Consider the following 10143-nt stretch of genomic DNA (forward strand, 5'->3'; position numbering starts at 1 on the left):
TTCAGCTGTCATCCAGGGGGTCACTGTTCATGAAGTAGGTGTGTTTGCTGCTGTTCGAGTGCAATGCCTCTGGGAGTGAATGACTTGCAATGACATCATTGTCCAGGGGATGCCTGAATATACTTGCAATGCCTTTCCCACTCTTCAGTGAAGCTCCTTCTATGCCCCCCACCTCAAGCAAATCCATTTTGGAACTTTTAAACAACAGAGCCTCGCCTGAACCTCTGGCCATTATGTTTATATTTAAGATTTTTCTCTTTCTTCTGGACCTCTGCTACTGAGGAATATTTGACAAAGGAGAGGAGGCAGGAGGCAAAAGCCCTGACCAGAGATGTGTGGTGGTGGAATATGCTCGTGAGGAGAAAATGGGATTTTTGAGATAAAACTTTCCATCCCTGCTTGGTTTACATACTATTCTTACAAGTGTTTTGTACAAAGAAGAAATGTGTTCCCCAGAAAGAGGAAGCCTGAGCCTTGTCTTTCATTTGCATGGGTAATGACAGGAGATAGAATGAGGCCTATGATCCCAAGCTAATTAATAAATAATAATAATAATAATAATAATAATAATAATAATAATAATAATAATAATAATAATAATAATAATAATAATAATAATAATAATAATAATAATAATAATAATAATAATAATAATAATAATAATAATAATAATAATAATAATAATAATAATAATAATAATAATAATAATAATAATACAACCTTTATTGTCAATGCACAATATGTGTGCAGTGAAATTGAATACACCTCGATTGGTACAACCACACAAAGCACAAAAAATGCAGAATACATTCAGACACAGAATACATCTCCAGCCTTATAAACAAATCCCCATCCCCAGGAATACCAGGGCTAGGCATACATTTCCACCAGTATGTATATATTGCATGTTGCACTGGCACTGTAAGTCTGTTTTATTAAGTCTAGTCATGGTGTTATGTGACATTTAGAAATCTATGCCCTATCCACACCATCTGGCAGATTAAGAGACAAGATACAGTAGGTTGACTCTTTTCCATTCCAAAGCTAAACTATACACTACATTCCACCTTTCATTGAAGCCAAAAAGCCATTTAATAGTTCCACGGATATGATTCAGGCAGAAGTTCATTGTGGCACAATCATGCTTCCAGATGAAGCCTGTGCTTATATCTCAATGACCAGCCACAAAAACCAAGCCAGCTCATTTGGCAGCTATCAAAGCTGTGAAAAGCTGCTGTGAAAATCAACCTGTTCTCAGTGCTTAAGGAGTTATTTTCCTAATGATGGGCTATCTGTATAGCTTGTCTGTGAAATATACAAGGGGAGGAGAAACCCTTGGGCCCAAAAACTGTGCTTTATGTCCCTCTGCAAAGAGAAGGAAAAGGAAAAGCCCATCAGGTATTCCAAATGCATTCTTCTTTCTTGGTGCTTTTGTGTGGTCTGATGCCATCAAGTCCAACAAGACCCATAATGAACACTGTGCGTTTTGTGACGTTCTCATTTTTCATGTTCACATTTATTAGGGTAAAGCAGTTTTTCTGATTAAATAGACTGATTTGTTATAATCAATATTGCATAAAGCATTTCACAGGAGCACAAATGGAAAAAGGCAACAATGAAATACTTTTAAAATTATATACAGCATTTGAAAAATTTGAAGAGCAAATCAAATAAATTGTTAGTCCACATGGTCAATGTCCATATTTTTAGCTGTTAATCTTCTTATGGAGTTCAAGAATTTCAGTGGTGCTGAGTTTCTATAACCTGTATCAGAAAAGATACATATCTATGATAATGAAGTCAATTAGTATTCATATTCTAGTACACATTATTTAAATCATAAACTAAATTCAATTTTTAAACTGCCCATCTGCCAGTGGTCACTCTGGGTGGTTCATAACATTTCATATTAAAACACTACTCGAATAATTTAAAGAATAATACAGTGGTACCTCAATTTACGAACTTAATCCGTATTGGAATTAAGTTCGTTCGTTGAAAAGTTCATAAGTCGAGTCAAACTTTCCTATTGGAATGCATTGAAAACCATTTAATCTGTATCTGCTGTTTTCCGTTCGTATGTTGAGGCGCTGTTCGTAGGTAGAGGCATTAGTTCCCATAGGAACTAATGCAAAACCGGTTAATCCATATCTACCACTAGGGGGTGAATTTAAAAAAAAAAATTCTTCTTTTGACCTAAGGTGAACTTATGTAAAAAAAAAGGGGGCAGGAAAGGTTTTCTCTCTCTCTTTTTGGTTCGTAAGTTGAGACTGTTCGCAGGTCAAAGCAAATTTTTGTGAATGGAGCCGTTAGTAACTCGAATCGTTTGCAAGTAGGGATGCTCACAAGTTGAGGTACCACCGTATAGCAGAGGGGAGGAAACTGGGGCCAGCATACAGTCCTAGACCTGTATTTTGCAGCTACTTATTGCCCTTATTATAGGTGAAAACAAAATAAAAAGTAAAACTAGACAAAAATGTGGTGGCACTTTAAACATAACTTTTATATTCTTTAATGTGAGCTTTCATGAACAAGTCCACTTTATCAGACATAAGGCATAAGTCATCAGACCTGCATATCAAAGACATTATCATCACAATGTTTAACACCCACTGACTTTCTTACCAACCAGCCACAACCTTGATGCCATGTATAAACATTTGCCATGTCATATATCTTTCTCTTATATCTGATGAAGTGGATTTGTCCACAAGAGCTCACATTAAAGAATATAAAAGTTTGTCTTTAAGGTGCCTCCATGTTTTTGCCTTTTCTCTTTATTTTTATTTCATTTTCACCTGTAATGCTTGCACATGCTAACACAGTTAGCCTTCTACAATTATTGCCCTCAATGCTCTTTGGAATACTTTTTTAAAAAAATTGCTAGCAATTTGGGTGGCAATCTGCAAAATGAGCTGCTTACTTCAATTAAAAAAATACTTGCAGAAAGAAGAAACTCTTAATTACCTTAATTACAAGCTTCTTCCCCAGATTTCTCTTCCTTTATAATCCATCAACCACTCTCCCCCTTCACTGTTTAAATGGCCATTGCAAACATTTGTTATTTAAACAAATCCTCTACTTTCTCTTTCTAACCCCCCCCCCTTTTAAAATACATTGTTCCCAAAGCTGATTTTAATTTATTCTTGGACAGATTTAATATAATTTTTAATTAAATCTCAGTTGGGGGGAATGGTGAAGTCATCTGTAATGAACGCAGATTAATATTTTAAAACAGTAGTTACTTCAGTCTCAGTGCATTTGTGAGATTTGTTTATTTTTATACTAAGAAATTTTATATTTTAATTCTGCCAAGTTCCCTTAGACCTGGCTTTAAGTGTGTTGGCCCTCCAAAAAATCAATCCCAACTCGGTAAAGATGGACAAGACTAGATATTTAATTCATTCTAAGGCTGGCAGTAGTTTCCTACATCCCTTGTTCCTAAACTCAGTTCTAGATTTCGAATTTTAAAAGTTAAATTTTAGATTGAACTGTATACTAAAACGGTCAAGAAACTGTACTTTCCCCATAAATAATGTGCTAGTTCTTTTTAAAAAACAAGCAAAGGGCAATTTCACAGATATGATGCATAAATGCTACTAATGCATGTAATCACAAATAAATACTTTTCAGAACTGCATTTGGATCATCCAAGTCAATCTTGTAACTTTGTTCTTCTTTATCAGAAGAAGCGTATCTTCGGCCATCTGTGGGAAGAGGGAGAAAGTAAAATTACTTTACAAAGGTCAAATTATATCGCTAATTCATTTTTCTGCTTGGGATTCTAAGTAATTGAGTTCACACACACTGACCAAAATCCTGTTGTGTAATTATGCTGGCAAAACAGGAATGACATAATTTTTCTACTGCAGTTTGCCTTTGAATAATGAGTTCCTACTTGTGTTCTGCACTGTGTGCAGCTCAGAAGGCTTTGCTTACTACCAGGAATCTGATAGGGTTTGTAACCCCAACAGAATCCAAGTGGGCCCATTAATTTAGCAGCAGTTTGACTCAGTAATTGTTCAGTATTGTTGAATAGTCAGTAAGTATTGACTCCAATACCCTTTCGCCGGTGTTAGCTATGCAACAGGACTTGAGCCATTACTGTATTTTTAAAGCACAGTAATCTACCTATTAAGGGACGTGGTGGTGCTGCAGGCTAAACCGCAGAAGCCTGTGCTGCAGGGTCAGAAGACCAGCAGTTGTAAGATCGAATCCACACAACGGAGTGAGTGCCTGTCGCTTCTCCCAGCTCCTGCCAACCTAGCGTGCAAATGCAAGTAGATAAATAGGGACCACTTTGGTGGGAAGGTAACAGTGTTCCGTGTCTAAGTCGCACTGGCCATGTGACCACGGAAGATTGTCTTCGGACAAAACACTGGCTCTATGGCTTGGAAACGGGAATGAGTACCGCCCCCTAGAGTCTGGACAAAAATTGTCAAGGGGAACCTTTACCTTTACCTAATCTACCTATTATGAGAAAAAAACCTGTTGTTGTGAATGCTACCTGATCTTGTGAAAAAATTATTTCTTGTTCAACAGAAATCTGTAATTTGCTCCTCTCTGGACTATTACAAAGTATGAAAGAATATCTGAAAAATTTGTGAAGAGAGTATCACTATTTGAAAAGCTTTGATTTGGAATACTTCATTTCAAGGATTCAGTTTAAATGCCTTTTCCACATTAGGGCAACTCTGTCTTTCAAACTTGTGAATGCATTTTTTTAAAAAAACCTAAAAATTGTACTCTTCTACACTGTTACTGAAAATAGAAGTTCCCCTATACTGAAAGTCTGGTGACTTTTTAAAGATAGTGTGCATATTCTTTGAGATAGCTAAGCAGTTCAAAATCAGTTCTCAGGCTGCTCACACTTTCTTGATTAAAAGGAAGCAAACATTCATTTTTCATATCTGCTTGGAGAACCCTTTTATTGTTGCTTCTACAAATTTACTGAGGAAGCTATTTAAGGATTTCTGACTGAAAACAATTATTCATTTTTATTGTGATAATAAGCCATTTATATTTATTAAACACTTTGAACTGACATGAAAGTGTGTGTGTGTGTGTGGGGGAATCAGGTGAACTCTGTAATGGCTATGTATTTCATCCAAACTTTTTGTAGAAAGGATGCTTTCATGCCAGAGATACCTGTATTATGTACAACTGCCATATTTTTACCATTTCTTTATACTAATATATTAGGACTTTACAAGAGCAATTGTTTTTTTTAAGGACAAATCTGTTTTGTAAAATTAATTAACAGATTTTTTTTAAAAAAACTAATGTAATATATCTTAACCAATTTTTATCTAAACAATAATTGTTTACTAGGATATTTTAGAAAATGAGAAATAAAGACTACTTACATCGTCCTTTGAGGTATAGCATTGATTGAGGGCCCCAGTTCCTTGCTATGAACTTACTCTGAAAAAGAGAAAATAAACTCTATTCACTGGAGGGGGAAATTTTGCTGAGGTATTTCTCTAAATTCTAATTTTTACCTTTGGAGTACGAGTTGATTCAACTGCAGATAAGACCATCATGATGGTAAAAGCACAGGTTACTGCAGTTATAACTTTCTGCAAGAGAAACAATATACACACTTATCTTTCATTATTCTGATACAATTCTAAACAAATATTTCGAGTCATACATCAGGCACACACAAGAAGCTCCTTACCATGTTAGCAGATCTTTTGTCACTTGCTTCTATCACCCAAACGTTATAGAATGTCTGGTTTGGCACTCGTACTTTTAAATAGCCGATGATGATAAAATACGTAAGTTGAGCTGATCATTGTGTTTTGGTTTGGATTGTTCCCTGATCCCCCCTCCCCAAGATGTTGTTTTGCAGGCAAGAGTTTATGCTGCATTTGATAAGTGGAAAGGAAATATATAGTACTCTACCCTCCTCAGTGCTCAAAGCAGCAAAATTAGTGTCAGAGACTCTGTAATAAAAGGGTAGTTAATGATAGTTGTTCCCCATGAGACCTGGAAACAATCTGTAGCCACAGGGAAAAAAACACCGGAGGAAGAAGACAAAAGGTGACTAAATGTCAAACATTTGTACTTGGTGCTTCAGATTTTACCTGTTGCTCCCATTAATTTTTTTCAGTAAGAATAGTGGGCAGTAAGACAACTGAACAAAAAGTTGTGTTCTTATCAATGTGCTTGTTGTTGGGGAAATTTTCAGCAACAGCAGCTTATTGTTTACGTCACCAGCCTAGGAACATGCACATTTTATTGCATTATACTTTTCTTTTATAAGGGGCTTTCCCAACTCAAAGCCTCTTGGCTCCTAGACCATTGCCTTGCTAAGTGCTCAGAATGATCTGCTGCAGTAAGACATTGGGGAAATATCATTCCATTAGACCAGCCTTCCAAACCTGCTGCCTGACCAACGTAATGGATGGCCCATGCTGCCTGGGGATGGGAGGAGCTGCAGTCTGAACATATTTGGGGAGTGCCTGGTGTGAGAAGGCTATACTGTACTGTATTAGATTAATCCAATAGTATGCATACTTCTTTGGAGAAAAATCCCAGCTGCTGATTACATTCTGCTAATACTCTACTTGCCTTTGGTAGAAAACCTGTTGTGAACTGCCCAGAGTGGCCTTCACTTTGTTTCTGCATTACAGGAAGAGTTCCTGGAGCTCCTCTGCATCCTTTCTCAGATTCCTAGCCAGTGGGTCTAAAATCTAAATATTTAGTTACTTAGTTACACTTTCCAGTCCCCATTTCTTTCTAAGTTAATATTATCAAACATCCCTTGACCCCTAGTATTATCATGACAATCAGGTTCTTAAAGGGCAGACATACAGAACAAAAGCCAACATTATGAATTATGACAAAGATCTCCTATAGTGTATTTGTGGCATCTTACTCTCTGTGCCTTTTCAGTTTGTACTAGTTCTTTGTTTAATACCCTAGTCATATCAAAAAGTATATGTTTAATAATCTATGCGCACTTATATTCACACCCATTCTTCAATTATATTGTGTCTGTAAGCTATTACTTCTGTAAGGCAGAAGGTTTGAACACACTAAAAGTTGGTTTCTATTGAATTTTTTCTTCCTTTGGTGATAGGCTGACACATAATAATATTTCTTTATTACCTCATAAGGTCAATTATGAGGCATGGGAGGGGTGTGCTCGCGGGTGGATGAGGCACCCATGCATGCATGCGGGTGGGCCTGCATGCAGGTGAGGTGGAGAGGAGTGCATGCGTGGGGGAGAGATCTGTCTTTGTGGCCCGGTCCTGCCATGGCCACAGACTGGCACTGGGCTGTGGACCAGGGGTTGGGGACCCCTGCTCTAAACAACCTGGGACCTGCTTAACAGAGAGATCATCTTCTCCCTTATAGACCCACCCAGTTCTTGAGGTCACCCAGAGAGGCTCTCCTAGTGTTTTTACACATTTCTAAAGTCTGTTCTGTCGGTTGTATGGTGGCACCTAGTATGTGAAATGTTGTTCCTTCATAAAGCCAACATGGAGTTCCAGCTGCATGTTGAAAACTAACCTTGGAAGCAAGATCAGGCCATTTTCTTCCCAGTACTAATTTCAGCAACCAGAATTGTTCCAACAGCTTTAACTACAGATCTAAAACAATTGCCAATAGCTGCTAATTTTCTTCCCAAAGTTTAAATCCAGTGATTTTGCAAACATACCACATCAGATGCAGATTTTTGAGCCTTGACTCCTCATTTTTAGCTTGACCCTTGGGTCTGCCCCTTGTACAGTATAAATAATGCTGAGAAACAAAAAGTGTGTTTATTATAACAAAAACAGCAACAGTTTGGCTTTAGATATGACAAAGGGGACACCACACCATTTTGGGACTGAAGGATGGTGGCTGAAGGGGTGGAGATCAGTAAAACAAACATCACTCTCGGCAGTGGCAGCTGGCCCACTTGGGTAAATGGAGTAACGTCTCTCAAGTTATATGGTGCCAGCCTTCTCCTCAATGGCTTTTTACTATGGGTGGAGGGTCAGGGTGCCCTTGCTGAACTCTCCCATTCCTTTGTCAGATAGAGGTAAGAAAACAGGGAGAAGGCAGGAAGAGAAATGGGACACAGGGATTTTTCTTTTCTTCAGCTTAGTCATCACATACTGTATATGGGTGAGGATGTGGCTGAATGAACATCTGCCTGCTTCGGTCCATATGAAGGTACATGTACTACTTGCCTGTCTGCATCAATGTCCCCTGTTGCCCTGCCCCTGCCCGTCTGGTCTGGCACATCCAGCATTGGCAGCTCTAGTTCTGCCCCACCAGCCACCATGGGCATCGGCTGTGAGGACCTCTTACTGTTAAAGGAGCATTTCAGTGGGTTATATGTACCTGCAAATGACATGACTTCAGAAATCTGTAATAAGCAGGGCCACATTGCTTTTATCTTAATGACCAGCAGCTATCCAAGCTTATCACGATAGGAAATAAGGAGATACTAGAAAACTAATCTGGGTTTCTAGTGCTCTTTTTTTTTTAATGCATCAAGCTGAAATTTCAGAACCTAATGCTTGGTTACTGTTTAACAGATGGGTCTCTCCAGTACCACAGGTAATAAAAAAGAGATTTTCTAATGGCTTTTAAAATTTCAGCTGTTAAATTAAGAGTCAAAACGATGCAAGTGCCATGAGAAGCAGATGTCTCTGTGTCTTAAACGGAGACACCCATCATGCTGAGACAGAAACAGCTGTGAAATGACTTGCAGAAACTGAATGCGAAAGGGCTTGACGCTGGCCCAGTGGATTCCTCACCAGCAAGTCCTTTCCTTGCTTAAGGTTTTCTCCTGAGCAACACAACTCGGGATTGTGGGGGAGGGGGGGAAGAGAAGGACTTTACCAAGCTTACTGGGAAGGTGAAGTAAATATAAATGGACAAACAGGCAGACAAATACGCCATCTTAGAGATCCTGCCTTTTTATCAGTAGGTTTCTCCTGCCTTCTTCTGCCTTTCTTCTGCCTTTCCCCCCTTCTGCCACTGAGGAGCTTCTATTTTTTCAAGCCAGGAGGATTCCAACGGCCTTTTCTCCATGTCGTTAGCTGTCAGTGTGTCTTGACAGCACTTCAAGCCATTGTTTCTGGCAGTGTGATTGTTTGAGCCAATATCTCCACCTCAGAATTGATTCAGCTGCTACTCAGAAATAAAACCTATTACCATCAATGATGCTTGCTCCCAGGTAAGCACACTGCTCCCAATCACTTACCCACAACTTGGCAGATGTTTGCCTGCCTTTCCCCATAACTATCCTTGTAGAAACAGAAGGAAAAACACAGAATGAAAAAGGAAGACCAAGTCTTCCTTCCCAAGGAGGAAGTTGGGATTTCTCTTTGTTTAAAACCTTATTAAGAAGTGGTTTGGTCCCTGTAGCCTACATAAAAGTTACCTTAACCAGGTGTTTTGCCAATTTCTTCCTCTCCCTGTGTGGCCACTTAACTTAAGCTGTGAGGCCAAATGCCATGGGATTTGCTCTGCTTATAAAACAGGTGAATTAAAATTATTTTTGACTTAACGAGTGATGCAAAAGCTGATTCAAATCGGTCCAGCCCTTTTTGCTCCCAAAGACGCTTTTTCTCTCTCTGCTGCTGGAGGGCTTGTTCTCTCTCCCCCCCCCCCCACGACAAGCTGAAACAATTAAAACATGCTTTTTCCAGTGCTTAATTGTGAAACCTTCTTGTAAAGGCAGCAGGGGAGGAAGCATGTCTGTAAGTGATGTTTCGTGATGTAGGCAGTTGGGATGTGAGGTTAAAGACTAGGGGGTGGGGGTGGAAACCACATTTTCTCCTGTCCCGAATTAGTCCTCTACTGTATATTTTTTTCTTTTTTTAAAAAAAATCCCTACATATATTGGATTAGCACAAGATCAACCTATCACCTTATTGCTGGGTCCTCATTATTATTTCATGTATTTGCATCCTATAACAGGATCAGCAGAAGTGGGGGCAGAGGAAGAAAGGAAAGAAGGCGCACTGTGGGCTGGAATGTGAATTGCATCACATCTAGTATTAAGCGTGAACTCCCAAATCAATCCACAGCCCCAGTGTGATCACTGACTGCAGTTTCAAAACTAATGTAGGCTGTGAGTGAAATCACACTGGGATTGGTTCCAAGCCTGTGGTGGATACTGGAAACTGCAGATCA

General features: G+C 38.9%; 1 protein-coding gene across 1 annotated transcript; it reads right to left on the reverse strand.

Annotated features, from left to right (window-relative positions):
- Positions 1 to 705: 705 nt before the first annotated feature.
- On the reverse strand, positions 706 to 9380 carry LOC110074206 (spexin prohormone 2). The gene is made up of 5 exons (XM_020784195.3): positions 9209 to 9380; positions 5502 to 5579; positions 5367 to 5424; positions 3627 to 3707; positions 706 to 1764 (listed from the first exon to the last, which is right to left on the reverse strand). Exons 1-5 carry the CDS (start codon positions 9242 to 9244, stop codon positions 1679 to 1681), a joined length of 339 nt encoding a protein of 112 aa, XP_020639854.3. The 5' UTR covers positions 9245 to 9380; the 3' UTR covers positions 706 to 1678.
- Between the last annotated feature and the right edge of the window lie 763 nt (positions 9381 to 10143).

The sequence above is a fragment of the Pogona vitticeps genome, chromosome 1, assembly GCF_051106095.1.
Source record: "Pogona vitticeps strain Pit_001003342236 chromosome 1, PviZW2.1, whole genome shotgun sequence".
Taxonomy (NCBI): Eukaryota; Metazoa; Chordata; class Lepidosauria; order Squamata; family Agamidae; genus Pogona; species Pogona vitticeps.

What these genes read in the sequence shown, in the direction of transcription:
- LOC110074206 (XM_020784195.3), bottom strand. Translation starts at nt 9,244, where the DNA reads ATGGGGAAAGGCAGGCAAACATCTGCCAAGTTGTGG. An exon ending in GCTATACCTCAAAGGACGAT is followed by an intron (nt 3,708 to 5,366) that starts GTAAGTAGTCTT and finishes CTCTTCCCACAG; the next exon opens with ATGGCCGAAGATACGCTTCT. An exon ending in TCCAAATGCAGTTCTGAAAA is followed by an intron (nt 1,765 to 3,626) that starts GTATTTATTTGT and finishes TTTCTGATACAG; the next exon opens with GTTATAGAAACTCAGCACCA.